The sequence below is a fragment of the Barbatula barbatula genome (assembly GCF_947034865.1).
Source record: "Barbatula barbatula genome assembly, chromosome: 8".
Classification (NCBI taxonomy): Eukaryota; Metazoa; Chordata; class Actinopteri; order Cypriniformes; family Nemacheilidae; genus Barbatula; species Barbatula barbatula.
In genome coordinates, this window is record NC_136771.1 from 2,885,538 (window position 1) to 2,913,229 (window position 27,692).

The 27,692-nt window shown below is 38.3% G+C and overlaps 3 protein-coding genes across 3 annotated transcripts; all 3 read right to left on the minus strand.

Annotated features, from left to right (window-relative positions):
• Positions 1 to 2,414: 2,414 nt before the first annotated feature.
• On the minus strand, positions 2,415 to 6,272 carry LOC306897094 (polymeric immunoglobulin receptor-like). The gene is made up of 8 exons (XM_079461573.1): positions 6,121 to 6,272; positions 5,706 to 6,002; positions 5,297 to 5,614; positions 4,927 to 5,208; positions 4,572 to 4,847; positions 3,257 to 3,377; positions 3,104 to 3,147; positions 2,415 to 3,030 (listed from the first exon to the last, which is right to left on the minus strand). Exons 1-7 carry the CDS (start codon positions 6,158 to 6,160, stop codon positions 3,108 to 3,110), a joined length of 1,374 nt encoding a protein of 457 aa, XP_079317699.1. The 5' UTR covers positions 6,161 to 6,272; the 3' UTR covers positions 2,415 to 3,030; positions 3,104 to 3,107.
• Positions 6,273 to 6,864: 592 nt separating this feature from the next.
• LOC306897365 (polymeric immunoglobulin receptor-like) lies at positions 6,865 to 9,731 on the minus strand. The gene is made up of 6 exons (XM_079462016.1): positions 9,612 to 9,731; positions 9,191 to 9,493; positions 8,773 to 9,099; positions 8,403 to 8,684; positions 8,051 to 8,323; positions 6,865 to 7,114 (listed from the first exon to the last, which is right to left on the minus strand). The coding sequence occupies exons 1-6, from the start codon at positions 9,649 to 9,651 to the stop codon at positions 6,972 to 6,974; spliced, it is 1,368 nt and encodes a 455-aa protein (XP_079318142.1). The 5' UTR covers positions 9,652 to 9,731; the 3' UTR covers positions 6,865 to 6,971.
• Positions 9,732 to 10,271: 540 nt separating this feature from the next.
• On the minus strand, positions 10,272 to 13,050 carry LOC306897099 (uncharacterized protein). The gene is made up of 6 exons (XM_079461579.1): positions 12,918 to 13,050; positions 12,475 to 12,801; positions 11,665 to 11,817; positions 11,487 to 11,585; positions 11,240 to 11,277; positions 10,272 to 11,163 (listed from the first exon to the last, which is right to left on the minus strand). The coding sequence occupies exons 1-6, from the start codon at positions 12,976 to 12,978 to the stop codon at positions 10,945 to 10,947; spliced, it is 897 nt and encodes a 298-aa protein (XP_079317705.1). The 5' UTR covers positions 12,979 to 13,050; the 3' UTR covers positions 10,272 to 10,944.
• Between the last annotated feature and the right edge of the window lie 14,642 nt (positions 13,051 to 27,692).

Sequence of the window (27,692 nt, forward strand, 5' to 3'; positions counted from 1 at the left end):
CGCCCACTATCACCAGTGACTCGACGCGTCATTCATCACACGCACACAGCGCCTCTAGTGGACATGACTCTTCAGTCTCACACTCAACTCATTAAAATGGATATATGTATTGGAGAATTATTGCAGAATTTATAATTTTCAAATCGTATCACACAAGCATCTTAACACGAGTGGTAGTATGTTCTGATATATATCATTATGGCATCCGAACAATGCACAATTTAAAGAAGCTCGACTCCAGAAAATCGGAAGTGATTTCAGAACCACGGACAGCAGCAGCCTGTCAGAACAAAAATGTACCTCTAGAGGGAACCACAGCACTCATTCACATCATCACATCTGACTGTGTTTAGCGTGTGTACTGCGCTAAAAATTCAACATTCATAAAGATAATGAACATAAATAAGAAAACTTTCCTGTAGCTCAGTGGTAAGAGTTAGTCCTCTCATCACACAAATTATAAACCAGTCGTTAAACTTCGGTCTTGTTCCATCCCCACTCAAAACTGCCGTTATCAAACCTCTTCTGAAGAAACACAACCTTGACCCAGAATGCCTCTCCAACTACCGGCCCATCTCACATCTTCCATTTCTCTCCAAGGTGCTTGAAAAAACTGTTGCTGCACAGCTACAGGAACATCTACAACGTAACTTACTGTTTGAAACATTCCAATCTGGTTTTCGCCCTGCCCATAGTTCAGAGACAGCACTGTTGAGGGTTATCAATGACCTCCTTATTTCTGCAGATTCTGGATCCCTCTCTATACTCATCCTACTCGACCTTTCTGCAGCCTTTGACACCGTCGACCACCATATCCTTCTAAACCGCCTCCACACTGACATTGGTCTATGTCACTCTGCACTGGACTGGTTCACCTCCTACCTCACTGACAGGACAGAATATGTCAGCCTGGGATCTGCCAGGTCCCAAACAGCTCCGGTCACTTGTGGGGTCCCCCAAGGTTCTATCCTGGGACCCCTGCTTTTTATTCTGTACATGCTGCCACTGGGTCGTGTCATCAGCCGACACGGCATCTCTTTTCACTGTTATGCTGATGACACTCAGTTATACCTGCGAACCGATTCATGCTCCACCCCGGCCCTTTCACCATCACTGGCCACCTCATCATCAGCTGCTCCCTCTTCACCATCATCTTTTGTCCTCTCAAACTGCCTGGAGGAGATTAGGGCTTGGATGAGTCAAAATTTCCTCCAGCTGAACACTTCCAAAACTGAAGCCATACAAATCGGCACCCCTCATCAGGTCCAGTCATCCCTCATAACCACTATCTCTTTCTCCGGTCAAGACATTCCCCTCTCAACTACTGTCACCAACCTCGGTGTGAAGCTGGACCCACAACTGACCTTTGCAAATCACATAAATTATATGTACAAAACCTGCTTTTTTCATATCAGAAACATTTCAAAACTCCGCCCCTTCCTGAGTTTTTCTGACGCAGAAAAACTCATCCACGCACTAATCTCCTCCAGGCTGGACTATTGTAACAGCCTGCTCATTGGTATCCCAAATAAACACCTTCAGAAACTTCAATTCATTCAGAACTGTGCTGCCCGAACTCTGATGAAAATTCGCAAATACGAACACATCACTCCCATTCTTCAGAACCTTCATTGGCTCCCCGTAACCTCAAGAATTCAATACAAGATTGCCCTCATCACCCACCATTGCATCTACAACAACGCCCCGCAATACCTCAAAGACCTCATTAGCCCGTACTCATCTACCCATAACCTCCGGTCCCAAAGCACAAACCTCCTCCATCAGCCCCGCTCAAGACTCCGCACCATGGGAGATCGAGCTTTCTCCGTCACTGCCCCTCGCATCTGGAACTCCCTCCCTGAACATCTCAGAAAACCACAGTCTGTGGACAGTTTTAAAAAACAGCTAAAAACTGTTCTGTTCAGGCAGGCGTTCTTAAGTTGTTCGTAGCCTTTGCGGATTTTAAATTTGTTTTCCACTGCTCGTTTAGCTGTTTTTTCTTTTTGAATGCATTTTTTTTTCTCTGTTTGTATTTTATTGATTGTAAATGTTTTTCTGTTGTTTTCTATTATCCATGTGTTTTGATGTGGTTTCTGTAGCACTTTGAGATTTTCTTATGAAAAGTGCTCTACAAATAAAATGTATTATTATTATTATTATTATTATTATAAGAGCATTGCGTTAACAACGCAAGGTTGTGATTGGAGATACCTATGTATAAATGTATAGGATAATGCAATATAATGCAATGTAAGTCGCTTTGGATAAAAGCATCTGCCAAATGCATTAATGTAAATTCGCACACTTTAACTCAAGAGAGAATCTATATTAGATTTGACAAACTTTGATACAAAAACAGATCCAGTAACCAGCTTGGGCAGAGAGAGATAAAAGGTCTGTGGAAACTTTTGTTGACCATTTTGATACCATTATCTGTTTTTATTCACACCTTTATCTGACTATCAAAAAACACAATAACCACTTCTGGTTTCAGATAACCAAAAAATATGATTTGCATCAAAAGAAAAGCGTTAGATTTAATCTCTCGCTTTAATTAACCCTCTAGCATGGAGCAGATTGCAAGTTTGTTGTCATGTGTCATACAAACGTTGTGAAAACAGCATAGTAAAGAAAAATTATAAAAGCTAAACAAAAAAACATGTGTAAGTAAAATTATAAGTACAAAAAAATGTATAAACAATGTCAGTCTTGTTCCTAAGCAAATATTACAATGTCACAAATAAAAGTACTGTAAGTGATGTTTGAATAACTTTGATCTCTGTCATGAGTGCATTAGTTATGTTTTGACTGACAGTGGTGTGTTCTGTTAAAATCTTCTCTTTTCTAAAGGTGACTGTAACATCAGCGACAGATTCTTCATTCTTGTGGAACCCGACAGCAGCGTACAGTACATCATTAGATGGGGGGATTGTGGGTAATTGTGAATGTGTGGGTCATCACAGGGTTGATTTCATCAGAGGGGTGAGTTGAAAGGTAAAGTTAATGTGGTCTAGATTGTGACTGAGAAGTCTGAAATATAACAAAAGAAAATCATAATATGCACAAATGAACAGATTAATAACACGTGAACTTTAGGACTCACCGCATCACCGTCTCTCTGTCTTGTGTCCGATGAACTCAACGCTACTATCACAAGACAACATCATGAACTCAATCATATGAACATCATCACATTAGGATCATCTCTCTCATACAGAAATATCAATCATCTTTATGTGTGTGCGATAACCTTTACCGTGTTTTTTTTCTGATGCATCCTAAACACAACAGCAAAATGATCATTTTCATCAGCAGCAGAACACACACAGAAATGATGATGATGAAGAGGTCAGAAACTAAAACAACCACACAGAATCCTGGAATTATAAGAAAACACTTTTAAGACAAATATAAAGATTTTTGAATCAGTCAAATGATAATTTGTGTTGTTCTCATCTGTCAACGTATTCACTCAGAATTTGTTATTATGTTTTCTTCTCTTTCTCTTTTAATCTTGTGGTCAGTTGTGTTTCCTGAGGAACTGCTCACAGTCAAACTAATCTCAGACGCCATCTGTGGTTCAGAGCTTTTCTGAGAAAATTACCTGCTTTATCACAACCATTACAAGTAAAAACCAACAAGGCGTCTAATAATGCAGCACAATGTGAAAAACGAAATCTGATTATTCGTCGTTATCATTTGTCGTTACGAGTGTGAAGAAAACAAAATGAACGAATAATGAGTGTTTGTGTCGCTCTCCAGAGCCATGAACTAACACAACTGTTTACTCTTCAGGATTCATTCTTGAGCAGGTGAACATAAAAAACCTCTGATGTGTCGAGAGATTCAGAACTGCACATAGCCAAATGTTAAGAGTCTCAAACACAAAACTTGCTTATTAAATATTGTTTAAAGCATCTACTGTAGATGATGTGTCTGTTCAGTAAACATAACGGAATCCAAATCTTGTTTTGGTGTCACGTGGGGAAATGAGCTTAAAGTCGCAGGACAAATAAGACTGTCCCCTTTGTTGTTGTGTTTATCCTTTTTGTTTCATTTTGTGAACTACTGTTTTGATTTCCAAAAGAAAATATTGTTTTGATTTGTATTCATATGCCAAAACTTGAAATAGGACAAACTGGTCATAATAACAAAGATGCAATAAGTGCAGATCTTGAGAATTGGCAAGTAAACAAGTTCATATTCATGTTTAAACAACACAATACAAATGTTTTAGACTCCGTTAAAAAATAAACATGATGGATTTTAATCCACAACTTTTATGCGTAACACTGCGTTGCATGTTTGAATGTTTGGGTGTCTGACATGAAAAAACATACGGTGCTTTAAAAGACTGTATGATGAGCCGTGTGTGTGAGACCACAAAATTATTTTGGTAATATTACCTTACATTTGATAAAAAACTCAATGACCTCTCTAGAAACCACAACACCAATGTGATCCAATGCTATACTGTCATGTACTGTGAGTTGTTGTCTTGCTATGTGTACATACACACTAATGCTGATATATTGATGACTTATGATTCAAACAAAATTAATTTCTCTCACCTCTGGTGACGTTTACATGGACTTTAGTGATGATTTGAGATCCACACCAGTATATCCCAGAATGCTCTTCTCTCAGATGACTGATGTTTACAGTAAAGACTCCAGTAGATGTTTCATCACTTAAAGAGAATCCATCATCTCTGACTGATTGTGATGAAACTCCATCATTGACACACATTGAGACTTCATGTGCTTTACAGAAGACTTTCTGATATTCAGCGTGACGTTTGCACTCCATTGACATGTTGTCTCCTTCACTCTTATTCAAGAGAAGTTCTTTAAAGAAGAAATAATAAAGATTCACATTCAAACAAAGTCAGTTTTTATGTTCATTATTAGTGAAAATGTGTCTCACCCTGTTTGATGATAATAATGAGATGAGTGTAAAGATAAATCACGTCTGTTTCTGATGTCACTGCACAGCTGTATTTCCCAGAATCCTCTGCTGTCAATCCAGTGATGTTCACACTGAACACACTTGCTGTCGTGTTATCATTCAGACTCAATCTGTTCATCTCCATGAGAGTTTTTATATCTGTAAAATTCTTCAACAGTTTCTTTGACTTTGATTTATAGATGGGATCATAAGGACAGATGATCTGAGCAGATCCTCCTTCATCTCCAAACACTGGAGGCACTTCACACACACAAACATAAACATCATCAATACAAACACAGACTGTGTTGATTTACAGCAGATGTTATTGAGAGTTTCTTCTACTCACTCATAATGTGAAGATGAACAGCAGTAAGAATAGAGTAACTGTAGGAGTCTCTGTAGATCTGAACTCCACATAAATAAACTCCTGCATCTTCTGATCTCACATCAGTTATTCTCACACTCAAGATATTATTATTTTTGTCATCAGAAATACTAAATCTCTCTTTGTTCTTCCACGTTCTTTGGATAATCTCAATGGAGTCTTTTCCCTCTTTAAATATGATCTTCTCATGAGTTTTATAATCTTGTGAATATTGACAGGTGAAGTTTGTAGTTTGTCCAGTATTCACCATCACTGTCTGTGACGCCCCACAACATGAATCTGTCAATCACATATGAAGACATTTATTTCACAATCATCAGAAGCTTTGACATGATCAGGAGATCCTTCACTCATGTTTATTATAACTCACCTTCTTTCACATTCAGGTTCATATCAATAGACCATTTACCATAAACACCAATCTGGTATGATCCAGAATCCTGTGTGTTCACATCTCTGATCAGGATAATTAAATATCCTTTCTTATCACAAAACAGAGTGAATCGTCCTTTATTAATCCAGCGTTTATTTTTGTTATAGCTGATTATGTTTTTATGGGGGTTGAGTTGAATCATGTATTTAAAACAGTCTTTACACCAAAGTTTCTGTGAATCCACGAGAACACTTCCTCCAGAATATCCAATCACATCGATGCATCTCACAGCACCTGTCAATCAGATTGATAGTGTCAGAAAGCTCATCTAGTCCTTTAATTTGTGTGTCCAGTGATATAAATGAGTGAAATAAGTGTATGATGACATGATGAGAAAGAGAAAAGTTGTGACCTGAGATGATGAAGAAAGTGAAGATGAGGAGGATGTTCATTGTGAGTTCAGCTTCACAGCAGCTCTGTTGATCTTCTTGATGCTGAATGTTGTCTGTGTGTCTCTACATGTGACTGTTTCACTTTCTTCCTCTTTCTTCAGCTCTTATGAGTGATCATCAGCTTTACAGGCCCCGCCCACTATCACCAGTGACTCAACACGTCATTCATCACACGTACACAGCGTCTCTAGTGGACATAACTCTCAAAGGTTTATTAGTTTGTCAGCTTTGTATTAATATTCACGTGTCTTGTAAATACTAGAGAGTTTTGGAATGCACAGACATGTTTTAGACATAAACCATGATGCCACAATCCACGTGCTTCACAATCAGAAATTAAGAAGACACGTATACTTAACATCATTTAGCTACACAAACAATTGTCTTATTATATCATTTATATGTCAAACTGCATAGTTGCAGCAGTTAAACATATGTGAGGATTGTTTGAAATGGTCACGTGACACACGGTCAGTGGTTTGTGTAATGACTAATAATATCCAGCAGGGGGAGTAAAATACACACATGATGTTGATTTGACTTGATGTTTTACTATTAGAATGTATTAGACATGATTTCTCTCAGTGTTTCAGCACATATACAGATGTAGTATATAAGTCCTCACACTGACCACTAAACACATCTGATGAACACACACCACTCATATCATACAATAGACTTTAATGACACATCACACCTGAATTAAACAATATATAGTTTATTGATAAAATATATGAGTCTTGTACAAACACATGAAAAATCATTATCAACAGAACACGAATGAAGTAAATGTGAAAACAACATTAGTAAATTAATACATAAAACTGTTATGTGTGTCAGGAAGCTTCAGTTTGTTTATTTTTCTGATGAATCCTAAATTCAGCAGCAGCATTATTGTTTTCATCAGCAGCAGAACACTCACAGATATGACGATGATGTTGGAGAAATCTGAAACTAAAACAATCACACACAAACATAGAATTACATAAACGTCATTTAATCAACACGTGTTAGACAACTCAATCTGTGATAAAAGCAGAACGATGTTGAAACTGAATATCTACACAGATTATGTTTTTATTCAGGTTCATTGATTCTGTTCTGATTTGTCATTATATTTACTAAATTTTATTACTTGTGGAAAATGGTATATTGAACACACAATGTATTCTGCTTCGCTTTACTTTTCTTCTCTTTCTGTTGATTTAAATCTCATCATTTTGTGTCAGTTGTTGTTTCCTCAGAAACTTCTCAGAGTCAAACTAATCTCAGACTCCATCTGTGGTTTAGTGCTAGTCTGAGAAAAGGAACTGCTTTGTGAGGCAAACACTTCACTTTTAAACAAACAAGATATTGATTGTTTCCATATTGTTTGTGAGATCATCTAGAAATGATAGAAGTCTTGCATTGTTTTGAGTTTTTCAATGTTGTAAATTGAAATGCTTTTCTTTGGTCTTTTCTGTAAATGTATGAATGCAAACATTTCATGAAAACCCCCGTTTCAGAAAAGTTTTCATTCAAATCCATGTCTACGATGAATTTCTTTGGTTCTTGTGTGTTTTGGGACCAAAAAACAACTAGTTGCGAGACAAAAAATAGCAAATAATTATTCAATGTTTACAAAGTGCAAACATATTTAAATTGAACACGCTGATCTGTGTGTTGCCATGGATGCATGACGTATTAATTGATAAATAAGTTTAAATATGAAGAGTTTTGTTTTACAAGTGTAGTGTTCACATGTCAGTGAACTAGTTTGGTAAATCAGCATATGGTTAAACATTTTAAACTGTCAGTGGTCCAGAAAAACTACGACCAGTTCAAACTACTTTTTAGACTTACAGGTATTTATATTGTTGGCTTGATGAAAATAAACTGAATGTCTCTCACCTCTGGTGACGTTTAGATGCACTTTAGTGATGATGTGAGATCCACACCAGTATACCCCAGAATGCTCTTCTCTCAGATGACTGATGTTTACAGTAAAGACTCCAGTAGACGTTTCATCACTTAAAGAGAATCCATCATCTCTGACTGACTGTGAAACTCCATCATTGACACACATTGAGACTTCATGTGCTTTACAGAAGACTTTCTGATATTCAGCGTAATGTTTGCACTCCATTGACATGTTGTCTCCTTTACGCTTATTCAAGAGAAGTTCTTTAAAGAAGAAATAATAAAGATTCACATTCAAACAAAGTCAGTTTTTATATTCATTATTAGTGAAAATGTGTCTCACCCTGTTTGATGATAATAATGAGATGAGTGTAAAGATAAATCACGTCTGTTTCTGATGTCACTGCACAGCAGTATTTCCCAGAATCCTCTGCTGTCAGTCCAGTGATGTTCACACTAAACACACTTGCTGTCACGTCATCATTCACACTCAATCTGTTCATCTCCATGAGAGTTTTAATATCTGTTGAACTCTTCATCAGTTCCTTTGACTTTGATTTATAGATGGGATCATAAGGACAGATGATCTGAGCAGATCCTCCTTCATCTCCAAACACTGGAGGCACTTCACACAAACAAACATAAACATCATCAATACAAACACAGACTGTGTTGATTTACAGCAGATGTTATTGAGAGTTTCTTCTACTCACTCATAATGTGAAGATGAACAGCAGTGAGAATAGAGTAACTGTAGGAGTCTCTGTAGATCTGAACTCCACATAAATAAACTCCTGCATCTTCTGATCTCACATCAGTCATTCTCACACTGAAGAGATTGTTTTGTGCGTCCTCATGAATGTTCAGTCTTTCCTTCTTTTTCTTTATATTAGTAGTGGAAAAAACTGTCTCAATCATTTCATTTCCTTTTTTCAAAAATATCTTGTCATGAGTTTTATAATCTTGTGAATATAGACAGGTGAAGTTTGCAGTTTGTCCAGTATTCACCATCACTGTCTGTGACGCCCCACAACATGAATCTGTCAATCACATATGAAGACATTTATTTCACAATCATCAGAAGCTTTGACATGATCAGCAGATCCTTCACTCATGTTTATAATAACTCACCTTCTTTCACTTTCAGAATCATTTTAATGGACCACTTGTCTTCAACTCCAATCCAGTATGATCCAGAATCCTGTGTGTTGAGATCTCTGATGAAGATCATCAAGTGTTCGTTTTCTGTGCAGAACAGAGTGAATCTTCGCTCTGTAATCCATTTGCAACTGTCCTTATTTTTTATTAGGATATTCCATTTATTATTGTGCCATATATAGAGATATTGTTTAACATCAGTATGCCAAAGTTTCTGTGAATCCACGAGAACACTTCCTCCAGAATATCCAATCACATCGATGCATCTCACAGCACCTGTCAATCAGATTGATAGTGTCAGAAAGCTCATCTAGTCCTTTCATTTGTGTGTCCAGTGATATAATTGAGTGAAATAAGTGTATGATGACATGATGAGAAAGAGAAAAGTTGTGACCTGAGATGATGAAGAAAGTGAAGATGAGGAGGATGTTCATTGTGAGTTCAGCTTCACAGCAGCTCTGTTGATCTTCTTGATGCTGAATGTTGTCTGTGTGTCTCTACATGTGACTGTTTCACTTTCTTCCTCCTTCTTCAGCTCTTATCAGTGATCATCAGCTTTACAGGCCCCGCCCACTATCACCAGTGACTCAACGCGTCATTCATCACACTCACACAGCGTCTCTATCTGCGAATACAATTCACTTCTTCTACAAATGGATATTCTCGAATATTAAATGTAAAAAAGTTTGAGACAAAACACTCATTAACCCAGTTTACTGCTGCTAGATTTCAAAGAACTCCTGCAGTTATCATTCATTGTTTTGTTCTGATATTTAAAATCACAGCGTTAGATAAACCCACAAATTTTCAAAATTGCAGTTTTTAAAGATATTCTTTACAGTAAGAGCTACACTTTTAAAAATTGCCAGGTTTCACAAGATTGGACTGATTTTCACGATAAAATATTTTATTAAGTGTTCACCCTAACATTACAGTAAATCCCTGTGAAATAGTCAATCTGCTTTTGAGTAAAGTTACACAGCAAAAGTTTATTAGTGTGAATCTGCCATTTAGACATAAATGTGCTATAAATGAAGTCAAATTTGTTTACTGGTATAGTCAAGTGTATTTTTAATGTAAATTTCTTGTTCAATTTAGATTGTTGTTATGAGACACAGGACTGAACTGGACTCAATCCAGACATCTTAATTCAACATCAAATGTAGCAGGAACTAAAATCATTCAACTATTACAACAGATTTTAAACAAATAATCTAGACATACAAATAAATAGCATGATGTTTTATTATAAAATATTCAACATACAAATCTCCACTGCGAAGGATCTGCGGGGCCATTTAAAAACAATGCGAGTCAAATATTAAACATTTGACGGATGGATGGACGGACGGACCACAAAACAGGAAATAATACAAAGAATTAAACCATGTTTGGAACTTTGACTGAAAACAAAACTCTTCAAATATTCACAATAAAACATCTACTAACCAAAGTGCGTCGCTTAAATATTCTTTTTATATAACACTGTCTTCTCTTATTTTCTGTGCACAGATTTAAATACAACACATCTGACGTGAGCGGTTCACATCACACCAGCATTTCATTTACTCCTGAAAGCACGCATACTTACTAACGCTGCTCACGTGTGTTATTTAAAGCTTGAAAATATCTATAATAAACTGTGTTCTTCTGATATATATGCATCTCATTGATTGATGGTAGAATACTGAGCCTCATTATTTCTCAATCTGACGGGATCAGAGCCATCATATGGTATGGAAGTTCAAAGTTGTGTAATTCAGACCATCAGAAATGTCACAGTCACTTACGGGATGTTTTATTGCGGCATAAACAGTATTAGGAGAATCAGAGGGGATTGTGGGTAATTGTGCCATGGCATACACGGTGTTAGGACAATCAGCGCTGCAGACTTCATCTCGTCTGATGTCTTTAATCTCGGTGTAATCACAAGATGCTTGAGAAACCTGAAAAAAGAAAAAGAAAACACTGCGCTAGAGATCTTCTCTTCTCAAAACATTCAAGAATAATAATTGAACTCACCCGCTCATTGTTTATTTGATCGGCGTGAGATCTTGTCTCTGTGAAATTAGAAATAGGCAAAAAACACATTTAGTCATTCATCTAACATCTGTACTCATATAATATCTGTGGTAACTATTTTTACACATCACTGAATATTTGTATTTCTAGTAGGAGCCAGCAGGAGACGATAAAACAATCTTCACAGTTTCTCAGATACAGGAACGGTCAACATATTGTGTGTTTAAAGCAGAATGAAAGTGTTCACCTGCAGTCTGATGTCTCTTACAGAGAATCACTGTCAGAATCAACAGGCCAATGATGATCAGAACCAGAACCACAGACAAACTCATAATCAACAAAGAGTCTGAAAATAAACATTCATTATGACAACGTGACTTCAGAGAAAGAAAAACAACAGCTGTATGCAAGAACCTGATGTGCACCTGATGATGTCACAGGAATTTTTGAGAACGTTGAGGAGGACGATGATGACGATGATGATGATGATGATGTCGTGACAAGCGTTGACTGAACGGATGAGAAAGACGATAAGAAGGATGATGGTGTTGATGGTGATGTTCTGTGATCAGTCGTGTCTAAAACAAAGTAAGCACAGTGATGGTTTTTGCTCACACGAGAGGTACTTTTCTATTCTCGTGTTATACTTCACACAATTCACTTATAATTATACCAGGCTGGTTTCCTCGTACGCACTGACCCAGAAGCAAAACCACAAACTGCTGCTTCTCTTCAAGATTAGCCTCAGACTTGAAAATGAAAGAACACTTAATATCGCAGTGTTATAGATCATGTCATGTGTCCTCAGCAGTGACAGTTATGTGTACGAAGATCACAGTAGTGACGAAGAGAACATCATGATCTCTGTCTCGTGTCTGTCTCACATGAGCACATAAATCAGCTCCAGATCTCCTGCAGAGAAACTTCACCTCTGTCCTGTGGGATTGTGGGTTTTTACAGCTGACGTTCACAGATCCACCTGAAGGAACTGACAGACTGATGGTCTTCAAACAAGTCATCTGTTCAAACACGAGTACAGTTATTTTGTCCAAACAACGTGTTTGTCTTCATTTTGTATTTTAACAGAAAAATTCTTGCAAGAGAGACTAAACCCATCAGTATTTCACATGCATTTAATTCATTCATGTTATAAGCTGCAGTGTAATGTTCAGTCAGCTGGTCATCATCACACAATAAACCTGTGATCTGGGATTCAATACCCTCCTGTTACTCACTTTCTCTAACAGTCAGCGCCACTTCGGTGTAGATATCTGTCCACGCAGCTACGTCAACTGCACACTGGTATGTGTCTGAATCTTGTTCGTTCAGATCTGTGATTGTGACATTGAAGACTGATGCTGTTGTGTTGTCATACAGAGAGAATCTTCCATTCTTAACCCATTGATCTTTAAAACCAGTCTTGATGACATCAGAACACTTTTTTATCAAGTCTTTCCTATGTCTACAAAAATACTTCTCATATGTTGTATATCTTCTGTCATATTGACATGTGATGGTGACTGCTCCTCCTGTATATCCCATCACACTGAAGCTCAGAGCTTCTGATAGAAAAAAGAGTTGAAGATTCACGATACATCTCTGAAGATAACGTCAGTACATGAGCTGAATTCAAAGACATTTGCTCTTCTGTCATCAGAGTATATGAACAGATTCTTACCAGGAATCATCATCAGCGTGAAAGTCAACATCCTCTTCATTCTTCTCGCGTAATCATTCATCTTCTCTGGTATCTGTACATTCAGTTCTTCTTCATCTCTCACAATTGAGTGTTTCCTGGTACAACTGCTGAATGTGACAAACACACGCTTCCTATTTCCTCTGTATCTGAGAAAGAGAGACATGTGCTATATGTTTTACAACACAGACTACACAGATTCTACTTTATATTTTTTATATATCCATACATATTTACAGCGGGTGGGCGTTGTGCGTGTTAATTCATGTGTTTTTTATTTTTATTATTTTAATGATTTAGCATTTTAATAATATTTTGAAAATATGGCTACATCGGCCTCTAGCGGACACACGTGGTCATGGTGTCTATGGTAATTGTTTTGAGTAATGTGACACTACTAATCATACATACAAATAAACATCAGGGATTATTTGAATTCATTAATTTAACATCGAGGTTTTATAGAGTGAGGTTTCTGCTCATGCACTTTTTATTTAAAGGAAAGAAATTAGGACTATAAGGTAATTCATACAACGTATGAATTAGGACAATTCGGAGTAAAAACAATCATGACCGCCATATTGAAGGGTCGGTCCAAACCGAACTGCTCATAGCTGGCCACTTCAAAGAGTTTTGAAGGGTACAACTGATGGACACTTGGCATCCCCATGATCCTTTGATCAGATTCTTTGCGTGGCGACGGCATGGGATGATGACACAGGAGGGCACTTAAAGAAACAGTTGTTTGGTCCCCTACACCCTTAAATTCTGAAACTGCATTAAAGGTAAAATGTTAAAGGGGTCATATGACACGGCTAAGACAAAATGTATGTAATGCAGTCTATACATGATTAAAGGTTAAAAAGCGCTCCATTTTCCACATACCGTGCATGTTTTTAGCTCCTCTTTGCCCCGCCTCCATGAAACGCATGGATTTTTTTACAAAGGTCATTGCTCTGAAAAACATTAGGTTCCAAAGCAATTGTACTAACAGGTACGCCCAACTTACTGTGAGCGGTCTCAGTCAAATCATACCACGAACACATCTGCACAACTACTTCTGCAAAAATGACCTGTTTTCAATGTCACAAGATGAACAAATAGATTCTCGACCATTATATGAACAAAGGGATTTAAATTCCGGTTTCAGATCATACTAACTAAAGCTCACATCTGTACTCTTTAATCAAACTTTAGTCTTTGTTCCTGTCCTTTAAAGGCTGTGATGTTGGTCTCCCTGAACATCCGTAGATTCTACTTTCTGTCTCATCTAAAGTTAAAGTGTAGCTGTTTCCTGATATTAAGGAGGATCTACTGACAGGAATGCTAATTCACGAGTTCGCCCCTGCAAATTCTGGCTGCGGATACTTAGGATTTATGCGTATTTGGCGTACTGTCAAAGCCCGGAGTGCTCCCCCTTTTACCGGGAAGGGAGCCCAGAGGCCGGACCAAGCCCGAGCCCTGAGCGCCCATCCCCCCGGCTGCCAGAGGCAGGGGCGGAAAAAGGAGGGGAGTCAGGGTGGTGGCGGGATTGCGAAAATCGGATGAGAGGATTGAGGTGAGGAGCTTATCTATATTTATACGTGTTCTGCTGACGCTGGTTGGATAATTAGTCTGATTGGCGATTATGTGCTCGGTGTGCAGTAATTTACTAGGGCTTCTCCCGAACTTTGTTTATTAAACATAATTTAATATATAAAACTATGTGGTTTTACACCGTGGGTCCAAGTCAAGTCAACTTTATTTATAAAGCGCTTTTTACAATTTTCATTGTTAGAAAGCAGCTGCACAAGAAAACATATGGACTATAAGCAAAACATATAAGGTTATGCAAGTCAAAACAAAAAAGGTGAAAACATGGAAGACAGACACACAGACACAGATCTGTGTCCACTTACATGGAATTTAACATGTTGTTTCTACAGTACTTCTCTTAACAGCATGTTTGGTCAATACGTTATGGTATTTACATTATAATACGTTATATATAAGTCAAAGAAGAGAAAAAGAAGTCATGTGGGGTTAGTCATGTGGGGTGGAGTGAGCCATTGGTTGCAATTCGCAAGCTCACCGCTAGATGCTAATGATATTTCCATAGATATAGAATAGCTGCAAGATTTTATAGTTTAGAGAAGTTCAAACAAGAGCAGAGGGGAAATAGTGAATGTATACAAGCTAAAGTTTCTGTGTCAACAGATCCTTAAAACAGCTGGTCTCTGTTGCAGTATATAATTGACTCAGCTAGTATCTCTATCACAAAATCATTAGAAAAATCAATTAAGTAATGGCTTTCGCCAGGTCGTTTGACCAGCTGGTGCTTTTGCCATGGAGTAGATTGTTGAGTGGCCTGGTGTTTCTGCGGTTGAGTAGATGGTTGAAACAACTGCTGTTTCTGCGGTTGAGTAGATGGTTGAAACAACTGCTGTTTCTGCGGTTGAGTAGATGGTTGAAACAACTGGTGTTTCTGCGGTTGAGTAGATCGTTGAATCAACTGCTGTTTCTGCGGTTGAGTAGATCGTTGAATCAACTGCTGTTTCTGCGGTTGAGAAGATGGTTGAATCAACTGGTGTTTCTGCGGTTGAGTAGATCGTTGAATCAACTGGTGTTTCTGCGGTTGAGTAGATGGTTGAATCAACTGCTGTTTCTGCGGTTGAGTAGATGGTTGAATCAACTGGTGTTTCTGCGGTTGAGTAGATTGTTGAATCAACTGCTGTTTCTGCGGTTGAGAAGATCGTTGAATCAACTGGTGTTTCTGCGGTTGAGTAGATCGTTGAATCAACTGCTGTTTCTGCGGTTGAGTAGATCGTTGAATCAACTGCTGTTTCTGCGGTTGAGAAGATGGTTGAATCAACTGGTGTTTCTGCGGTTGAGTAGATCGTTGAATCAACTGGTGTTTCTGCGGTTGAGTAGATGGTTGAATCAACTGCTGTTTCTGCGGTTGAGTAGATGGTTGAATCAACTGGTGTTTCTGCGGTTGAGTAGATCGTTGAATCAACTGCTGTTTCTGCGGTTGAGTAGATCGTTGAATCAACTGGTGTTTCTGCGGTTGAGTAGATCGTTGAATCAACTGCTTTTTCTGCGGTTGAGTAGATGGTTGAATCAACTGCTGTTTCTGCGGTTGAGTAGATCGTTGAATCAACTGCTTTTTCTGCGGTTGAGTAGATGGTTGAATCAACTGCTCTTTCTGCGGTTGAGTAGATGGTTGAATCAACTGCTGTTTCTGCGGTTGAGTAGATGGTTGAATCAACTGGTGTTTCTGCGGTTGAGTAGATTGTTGAATCAACTGGTGTTTCTGCGGTTGAGTAGATCGTTGAATCAACTGCTGTTTCTGCGGTTGAGTAGATCGTTGAATCAACTGGTGTTTCTGCGGTTGAGTAGATGGTTGAAACAACTGCTGTTTCTGCGGTTGAGTAGATTGTTGAATCAACTGCTGTTTCTGCGGTTGAGTAGATCGTTGAATCAACTGGTGTTTCTGCGGTTGGGTAGATGGTTGAAACAACTGCTGTTTCTGCGGTTGAGTAGATGGTTTGTATCAACTGCTGTTTCTGCGGTTGAGTAGATCGTTGAAACAACTGCTGTTTCTGCGGTTGAGTAGATCGTTGAAACAACTGCTGTTTCTGCGGTTGAGTAGATGGTTGAATCAACTGCTGTTTCTGCGGTTGAGTAGATCGTTGAAACAACTGTTCTTTCTGCGGTTGAGTAGATGGTTGAATCAACTGGTGTTTCTGCGGTTGAGTAGATCGTTGAAACAACTGTTCTTTCTGCGGTTGAGTAGATGGTTGAATCAACTGCTGTTTCTGTGGTTGAGTAGATGGTTGAATCAACTGGTGTTTCTGCGGTTGAGTAGATGGTTGAAACAACTGCTGTTTCTGCGGTTGAGTAGATCGTTGAATCAACTGGTGTTTCTCTTCGGTTGAGTAGATTGTTGAATCAACTGGTATTTCTGCGGTTGAGTAGATAGTTGAATCAATTGGTGTTTCTGCGGTTGAGTAGATAGTTGAATCAACTGGTGTTTCTGCGGTTGAGTAGATGGTTGAATCAACTGCTGTTTCTGCGGTTGAGTAGATGGTTGAAACAACTGCTGTTTCAGCTGTTGAGTAGATCGTTGAATCAACTGGTGTTTCTGCGGTTGAGTAGATGGTTTGTATCAACTGCTGTTTCTGTGGTTGAGTAGATCGTTGAAACAACTGCTGTTTCTGCGGTTGAGTAGATCGTTGAATCAACTGCTGTTTCTGCGGTTGAGTAGATCGTTGAAACAACTGCTCTTTCTGCGGTTGAGTAGATGGTTGAATCAACTGCTGTTTCTGCGGTTGAGAAGATGGTTGAATCAACTGGTGTTTCTGCGGTTGAGAAGATGGTTGAATCAACTGGTGTTTCTGCGGTTGAGAAGATGGTTGAATCAACTGCTGTTTCTGCGGTTGAGAAGATGGTTGAATCAACTGGTGTTTCTGCGGTTGAGTAGATCGTTGAATCAACTGGTGTTTCTGCGGTTGAGTAGATGGTTGAATCAACTGGTGTTTCTGCGGTTGAGAAGATGGTTGAATCAACTGGTGTTTCTGCGGTTGAGTAGATCGTTGAATCAACTGGTGTTTCTGTGGTTGAGTAGATCGTTGAATCAACTGGTGTTTTTGGTGTGGAATAGATTGTTGAGTATGCTGGTCCCTGTACTCTGGGCAGCAACTCTCTGATTTCCTGATATTCGTGGTCACAGTAGTTAAAATCCTGCAAAAGGTTTTGTCTTAAATCAAAACACATCGAGTTGAAAACACTAGTGAAGCTAGTCTACCAGGTTGCTAAACTATATTGACCTGCAATACTTTGGAAGTCAATACATTTAGTCAGCAAGATCATGAAGGTTGACCTGAATAACAGCACTAATTAGCAATGTATGAGTACCATTAGTACTCTGGTTCAATCTGGTGTTTTTAAGGAGGACAACAGTAGATGTGGACACTTTAAATAAACGTACCTCTGCAATGCTCTCTGGCAGGAAATTCACAGGGGAAACTGTCAAAACATCAAGAGAATCTAAACATGAGGAAATTACATATGTTTGTCTATTTGGTCTCTAAAAATAATATCTACATCTGACCTTGATCTGAAGGTCCTGACTGAGTAACTCTTGGGGATTTCTCCTCTCCATTCTTCTTATGCAACACTGTTAGTGCCACAAGCACACAAATCACCATGAGTGTTAATCCAATGCTGACGTAGACCACAGACTCTACTGAGAAAGTTCACACAAAGGAAATTCTGACATTGACTGTTAGATATATAGACAGACTGATAGAGAAAGTAAAACAGACCTGTGGATGAGAGACTCTGATCTGTGGGTTTGATGCCACTGGACTGTAGATTCAATGCTGATGTGCTAAAATAAGATGGTGTGATTGCAACAGAATGTTTATTTGGTTGGACAGTGGTCTTTTCATCTAATGAAAAAGAGAACAAAATACAATAGTCATGTTAAAGGTTTATTGTCAGTATGCATGACATTCAATTAAACTTGTTCTTTATGATTCCATCAGTGGTCAACAGATTGATTCACAGTGGACCTGAATCATCTAAATCAACATCAATGATTGCATGGCTGAGATGAATGTGATGATGATTTTGGCCAAACGGCAGATTACAAATGGTGTATTGTTTCTTGTATCCAAATTCACAGGTCTTACTAATATAATTCTTACTAATAATACAAATACCACTTTTTATGAAGCGGTCAGATTAGACTTTGAGCATGCCAAATTCGTATGCGTATGAATGGAAGTCAATGGAGGGAAAGTGTTATGAACTGTGTGAGAAGAACAGCGAAGGCAGCGAAACAGGGATGAAGGGGTTAACAAGGACTTTAACAATAACTAACAAAACAAACACCCACAATGGGGACAAACACTAAATAAACTAGAATACAAAACAGAAAACAAACACTTCCCACATGGGGGCAAAAACAAACTACTAACTTAACACAACCACAAACAAGGGAACTAGGAACTCTAACATTCAAGGAATACAACATGCACAGGCAAGGTAACACGTACAACGAACCAGCACAAGACAATAGACAAGAGGGCATTAAATAGGGAGACTAACAAAGGAGATAACAATGGGCAGGTGTGGGTAATGAGACACAGGAGGAAAGCAATACTAGGAACGAGAGGGGCGGGGCCAATGACGAGACTGGAGAGAACACATATTATGTCCTGATTGACAATAATATGTTTCTCTCCACATAAAACACGTGGGTCTGTCATGACAGAAAGGTCAAGTGTGACCGCAGCTTAAACTGAGACCTAACGATTAATTGTGAATTCAATTTGTGCAAATATGACTCATTCTGTTTGTACAGTACAGTAACCGTTTCAAACCTGTTCATGAGGTTTAGTTCAGAGTCTGGATCACTAATACACAACACAATACAACAAATTCCATTTACTATAACCTTTCCAGAATCATGAAATCACTTACCAAGTTTAACAAGCAACAAAATCTCTAAATATTTATCAGATGATAGATATGAAGTCCTCACTCCACACCAGTATTTGCCCTCATCATCTGTTCTCAGATCAGTGATGGTGACGTTGAAAACTCCTGCAGTCCTGTCATCAATCAGAGAAAATCTCTTGTCTTCAGCTTGAAATCCTGATTTAACAATGATGACTTTATTCCCAATTCCACACTCCCCTTTACACAAATACTTATTATTTGTTTCATATCCAGATTCATAAGGACATGTGATGTGAACAGTCTCTCCTCTGTGTCCGGTTACTAGAACTGGTGCTCCTACAACAGCTAAACACAAAATATTTCACAGAATCGTAATCTTAATGATAAATGCCCTACAAACATTACATAAGAAATATAAACATGAGATCATAAAATAACAGACCGAGAACTTCAACGTCAAACTCACATGTAATGATGCAGGAGAACAGGAGCAAAACGTTCATTATGATGAATCGATAGGGTCAATAAAACATCAGATGCCGTGACAAACGTTTCTGTCTTGCGTATTAACTGCAAACATTTCCTTCCTCTTCTCTGTCTAACCACATCCAGCTCTACACATGCACAAAGCTGATTCGATTTTCATAGAGCTTCACTGTGACTAACAACATTTATCTGTGCATGCATTTATTGATCAGATAAACACCAATACAGTCCTGCATCAGACAGAGGTGGTATATTGCATTAAAGACGGGATATCCGATATCTGTCCTTCGTAGGGCATACTGGCAGAAAAGGAAAAAAGGACATACTATGTTGCTATGTCAACACATTGGACTCTCACACCCGTCAAATAAATTCAGTTGATTTCTACATGATTTTAAGAGGTAAAAAGTTGATTACTTTCAACCCTAAACAATGCCAAAAGAGTAAAACAAATATAAAAATGTTTGCCTTACTGTTTCAAAATGTTTAAAAATCACTAAACACTTTAAACCTATTTACTTCATCTGCCTGCTGAGATTCAAAACATGTGACACAAATTGTTGTTTAACTGTTAACATTTTAACACCACATATTGAATGTTCAGCTGCTGCTTTTCCTTCATATAACAGACGTTGGCCAATGCAAATAATTGTGGTTATCTCTATCAAAGAAGGATACATCTCATGTGTCCTCCGAATTCTCGTGATAGTAGGTCGCATTATAAGGGTGCATACGGACTGTCCTACCTGCTTTTACAAAACGAGACTGCATCGTTGATGTAGCAGGCTTCAAATGAGACCTCTGGAGGACGCAGCCTTCTGAAACAAGACGCAGCTAAAGACTTTCCAGCGGAGACGCATAAGAACCCGTGGTACTATGACGAATGCTATGGTAAAGGCTTTCCAGCAGAGAGACTTTGGAGAGAAACCTGAGGAGGTTGCTTTGATTTGGATCGGTATGTGAGTAACATTAGTTTTGCTGTTTGTCAGAACCATATGTTGTTGTAATATTATTTGTAATGTTTGGGAAACTTTGCTATACTCTTAAAAAAGTTGCTTCAATTGGTTCTTTGATGTCATAGAAGAACCTTTTGGTTCCATGAAGAACATTTAACATCTGAAGAACCTTTCTGGTTCAAAAAAGGTTATTTGTGGTTAAAGAGGTTCTTCTGGTTATAAAAAAGTAAGAAAGATATGTTCTTTAAAGAACCTTTGACTGAATGGTTCTTTGTGGAACCAAAGATTGTTGTTCTATGGCCTCGCTGTGAAGAACCTTCCAAGCATGTTTTTTTAAGAGTGTATGTCATTCATCAACAGTGCCAACAGCATCTAACTGCTGAAGCTACCGGTAGCTTCCCAGATCGCACAGTTACGTCTGTAAGTTGTCCACTAAAGATCTGCAAAATATCTGCAGCATAAAAACATCTGATGAACGACTCATAAAGAGCTGTTTTACATCTAGCAAACATCTTTTAGATCTCTATATAACATCTGACGAGAAACATCCAGGAGACGTATTGCAGATGAGGAGAAAGAAAAGACGTCTTGCAAATGTAAGTGTAGATATCCAACAGACATCCCCCAGATGTATGTGTGCAACCAGGGTTATCGGGGAACGCTGCGCTAGCAGCATAAAAGGTTGCGTATTCGATTCCCATGGAACGCACCCAATGATATAAATTGTATACCTTGAATACACTGTAAATCACTTTGGATAAAAATCTAATTTGGAGCCTAATTTCAAGTGTGAATTACAGGACTATTAAGTCTTTCCAATGTGTGATATTTCTGTATGACACTGTCTAAAAAACTCCCACATAACACTCATATTTACTGTGATTTAGGCAATTGTATTGTATGTTTTATATGATTAACTTGAAATACATGAAACAAGAAAATCATATATGTTTGCGTCTGTCCAGTTATTGAAACTCAGACAAGATTCATGTCCATTAGTGACGTGATCGCCAAACGGCAGTGATTCCTTCAGAGCTCAGTGAGACTCAGACAGACAGATAGAAAGAGCTTCGGAGAGACTCTGGTCCGTGGGTTTGATGGTGGACTGGACATTCATCTCAGATGTGCTGAAACAGGACGGTGTGATTGATAAGGATCTGATGTCAGGGGTCTTTCTTTCTTCTACAGGACAGGAGAAAAAAAATGAATTCACAAAACATCTTAGAATCAATATGCAGACAACAAATCACCTCATGAAAAGACATCATTCACTCATGTGAACCAATGAACATTACAAAGACCCAAACACAGGACTCCATTAGGGGTCATAGATGAAGTTGCTATACAAAGAATCATTGGGGCGCGAAGTGTGCATCGGTTGTACCCTTGGAAATTCTTCATTACAAAGGGCCCTTTGAAGTGGTCAGTATTGAGCACTTCGGTTTACATTTACATTTAGCAGAACTTACAAGTAGTTTTATACAGTGTCACATTACTGCAGAGCAATCAGGGGTAAGGTGCCTTGCTCAAGGGCCCTTCAGCCCAACGCTCTAACCATTAGTCCACAGCTGACCCCAGTTTGGAACGACCACGGCCAGGATCGTTTTCACTCCAAAGTGCCCTTCTCTACTTCAGGCCCTGAAGTAGAGAAACCTATGGCTCTATGGACCCTGACATGCCTAGGATTGCAAGACTGAAATGGATGAGCTCGAATTTTCTTCCACTCATCCAAAAAATGTTTCTAGGTCGACTTTACATAGATTATGATCACAAAACAATAGTTTTCTATTTATCGATTTTGTGCAGGGATTATGTTAAAGCACTTACCAAGTTTAACAAGCAACAAAATCTCTAAATATTTATCAGATGATAGATATGAAGTCCTCACTCCACACCAGTATTTGCCTTCATCATCTGTTCTCAGATCAGTGATGGTGACGGTGAAAACTCTTGCAGTCGTGTCATCAATCAGAGAAAATCTCTTGTCTTCAGCTTGAAATCCTGATTCAACAATGATGACTTTATTCCCAAATCTACAGACCCCTTTACACAAATACTTATTATTTGTTTCAAATCCAGATTCATAAGGACATGTGATGTGAACAGTCTCTCCTCTGTGTCCGATTACTAGAACTGGTGCTCCTACAACAGCTGAATACAAAATATTTCAAATAATTATGAGAAATACATTACAAATAATACATAAGAAATTTCAACATGAGATCATGAAATAACAGAAAAGCAATTCCAACATTATGGATGTGACATTTTGTGACAAATGCTCAGAGAATGAATTTGTTTCAAATATATGGAACCATAATTTTACTAAACACTTGTTGAATCCTGAAAATGGCACTTACCGGACAATGAAAAATCATCCACTAAACAAAAGCTTTACAAATTTGAAGAGAGATCTCACATGGGTATTTGAACCACCAAATGTTAATATCTGTGCTGTAACTATGCTTAAAAAAAATTGTTGTCATGATAAGGTTGACATTTTTTTACAGAAGTTCCCAGAAGATAAACAAGATGTGACGTCCAAATGTCAAACTCACCTGAATTGATGCAGGAAAACAGGAGCAGAATGTACATCATGCTGTATCTACAGCGTCAATAAAACAACGGGCACTGTGGCAAACATTTCTCTCTCTTCTGTATTGAGTGCAGACATTTCCTTCCTCTTCTCTTCTTACCACATCCAGGACTACACGCACTCAGCAGATTTTTCTGATATCTTCAGAGTACATTACTTTGACTAACAGCTTTATCTGTAAGGGATGATGTACAGGTATAACACTGAAGGGGCTTATTTTGTCATCACAGCCTGATGCTAGTACATTATCTCGCTTATTACACGGCTACTTGCCACGTGAGAAAAGAACTGGACGTAAAATGTGAATTTTTTTATTGAATATTTGGATTTACTGAAGTTAGTTTAATCATTTGTAAATATAATGTCGTATATGTTATTAAAAGACATAGTTATAAATAATTTTCAAAACATTTCAAAATAACAAATAAATGGACATTTAGACAATTGGCCAATCAAAAAAATCCCACAATGCAACAGATATTATTCAATACGTTTGATAGAACAGATAAAAACCTGACACGTCAAATCTTATCAAGACACAGTAGTGTATCCAACATGATGAACTTTTGAGTCCAATTTTAGATGTGAATTACAGAAACAAGCAATTAAAAGGAGTTTTAAAAGACAGCTTTACATTGGACCGAATGCATTTTTAGTTGGAAGTTCTGACAAAATATAAAGATCACCAAATTATTTTCTTGAAACCGTACTGTACACAGTTGCTGTCATGATATCTAGGCTCGGTTCAGGTGACACCAAACAATATGCGTCTGTCACCTGATTGGCCGAATGGGTGTGACTGAGCTTTAAATCAGACTGCTGATTGGTTACTTTGGCATACATGTTTGTAGGATGTGTGTGAGGTGTGATGCAGACGTTTGATTGAAGATCACTGTGCCGACATCACATCTTTCAAGATCACTGTCTGGAATCTCTTAATACATGAAGACATTCTGAAAAAAAGAACCACGGACACCTCATTGGTTCACAATATACATCATTTCTGACGTTTTACAGGAAAATATCTGAACACCAACCTTTCCATTGTGATGCTCATTTTGCCAAATTGAAGCTGAAGAGCAAACTCAGAGAAGAATATTACAAAAACATCATCTCATTGTTACCTTTTCCACATTTTTGTTCCCACAGTTTTAGGAAGAGGAACAATCCAGAAAGATAACCAGACCGACCTACCATTTCATATTAGGAACATCTAGATCATCCTTCTAACTAGGAAGCTGCAACTTACTAATTTTAAGCTTCGGTTTTCTTCTACTTCATATAAAACAAGATAGCCAGCCATTAAGCTCTTTTATAACTTTGCCTGAGAGCAACACAGGCAACATCAATAAAGGGTACGGAGGCAGAATATTCATATTGATTATTGCAATTCTCCACAAACCATGGAACCCGAAGAGCATTCCATCGCTCTAAACAACATCAATCTTATAATTCATTTCAACCACAACCATCTTGATTTTCATGAAGTATAATATTACCAGTCTGTACAGTGTTTGTTTTTTGAGGGGTCTGGTGTGTTTTGTTACCAAAGTGAAACTACACTGGTAAACCTCATGTGCACGGTAGAAAGAGTTTGGAGGATTGCCATTGGTTTATGTGGGTTAACCCAGTTTCAGATTCAAGGAATTAAAATGGATAGTTCAACTAAAAATGAAATTTCCGTCATCATTTACTTACCCCCTCTTGTCATTTCGAATCCGTGTGACTTTCTTCTACAGAACACAAAAAATATTTTGAAGAACGTTGATAAAAAAAGAACACTGGTACCCAATGGATACCAGCGCTTTTCTGTAAACAGCATTCTTCAAAATATCTTATTTTGTGCTCACCTGACAGCTTGCCAGCGGCGACTCGTTTTAAAACTTTAGACACGAGAAAAGGACAGAAACCCAAAAGTGCGCACACACACACCAGACAAGGGCACGGCCACAAACCTGAGATGAGATTCTGTGGAATAGAAAAATAAAACCGGACACACCTGCAAACAAACAAAATACATCAGACAGAAAGAGAGAGAGAGAGAGAGAGAAGAATAGTGAACGATAAAAGAGGAAAGCGTCTGCAAATCTGAATATTATGTTTAAATAAAAAACAACAAATTGTGTTACAAGCACAACACCACAAACACAACCACACAAGAGTGTTTATGAGCCCTGCTGTTTTGTGACAGTCACGCGACTGATGATGACATCAGAACTAATAATAATCATTAAAACATGACATTCAAAGACACAAATTATTGCTTATAAAAGATTTAACAAATTGCTTAAACAAGCAATGCGGTGGATAGGTAAATACATAAAAAATGTACCCTGATTTTTGTAATTAGCCTGATTCTGTACAGTGATATTTGCAGAACTCTGGATCAACAGGATCAAATTGCAGATTAACATCGAAACCACAGAAGTACAATCCAGAGTCTTCTGTCCTCAGTGAAGAGATGAAGACAATAAACCCGTGAGCAGCGGTGTTGTCAAACGCAGCCTCTCGTCCGTTTCTGAACCACCGGTTCGATTGAGAAGTCTGATCCAATTTCTTTGAGAAGCCGCCGTCTGACCTGGCAATATATTTGCCATGTTTCTCATAGATCGCTGGGTGTGTGAGTTGAAATGAAAGTTTTTTCCTTCAAATCAAAACACTTCAGTGACAGCACAGCCAACATCCAGTAAGCAGACTGAAATAGAGTAGTGTAACTGGTGCAAGCTAGTGAAGAGCTGTGCAGCGTGTAAGCCTCACTCCCGACCAACAGAGACGCTCTAGACTGCGGTCTTTAGCCTCCTCGTTAGAGCACCCGTCTCCCAATTTGGACCGACGTCCGTTCGAAGCCTGCGGAGAGCGGGGCGAGTGGGACCGGCTACAGTAGCATTTTGCATTTGCAATTTTTTCTAATGCACAGCCATTATGATCATAATTTAAATTACTCTAAGATTTCTCTCATAGTAAAAATCACGTTTTGTTATTGGTATCAATATCTAGTATTATGCAGTGATTATAAGCATCTGCTGACTGTTATATGAACTTACCTGTAAATATGCTGAAACAAATTCCCATCCACATGCTGAAGGCTTTTGAAATTCTGTTCTTGTTAAGTGTAAAAATGTTTGTCTCTCACCCTTCCTCTCACTTCCTTGTTCAGAGCGAATAACTTTGTATTTATGAATTGAATCCGTCTCTCTCTGTTCCCCTCTGTGGCATATCGACTATGATTGAAAATCATTTGACCTCAAATCCCAAAATCACAACATGCCAAGACAGGTGGGTTTTTTTGTTATCGAAAATTGAGCGATGACGTAACATCCATGACTATGTTACCATGCCACAAGACACACTTCAATTTTAAGTGTTAAACTGATCTGACGTTCAAAGCATTGTTCGAAGCATCACTTCATGGCAATTCATGTTAGGACAAATACAGCTGCTTTCTTTGTTGCCCAATTTAATTCAAATAGAGAAGAATGTATGACAGACATCTCCAGAAAATTCAGCGAACACCTTTTATTACAGTACTGAAAAGAAAAAGCAATAAACGTGCATAAGTATTTATATTTAAATAGGCCAAACGTAAACAATTGTTCGAAAATCCAACTAAAACATTTTCTTTTTAAGTATAATACTGTAATATAGCTCAACAATAATACTAATTCTGGATAGGTGTCTTCTTCTGTTTTCAAACTCTATATCCAGTTCTGCCGGCTTTGGCAGATGCGCTGGCAACTTCAGCTCAAGCCGTCAGCTCAAGTGGGAGCCACTCCACCGGCCGTGGTGTTCGATGTTTGGCTTCTGCTTCAAATACACTGGCTTCAGCACATGCTCGACCCACTTCTACTTCTGTGTAAACTCCATCTTTGGAAATTCTCTGCCCTGGTTTGTCTGTAAAAGCTAAGGCATAATTTGAGTATCGAGCATATTTGGATTCTGCCTTGGCATATCCTGGCCAGTCGAATGTGTCGATGAGGTTTATAACATCCAGGACACCAACTTCAGCTGAAGCAAGTTTCACACTTGGCTTTCTTGTAATCTCGTTTACTTTTCCGTGTTTCTTTCTTGAGTAATTTCTCATTGATGTTGCTTGAAACTTTGAAATCTATTGGGTGTCGTCCTCCTCTTAGCCGTCTGGTGTAAAGTATGTCATCATGTTCATCTAAATCTGCAGATAATAGAAATTAGCTTTAATGAAGTTCAAGAAAATGGCACTGAATGTTAATTAATTCAACTATCACCCTGCCACAAATATTACACAGATAGTCTTAA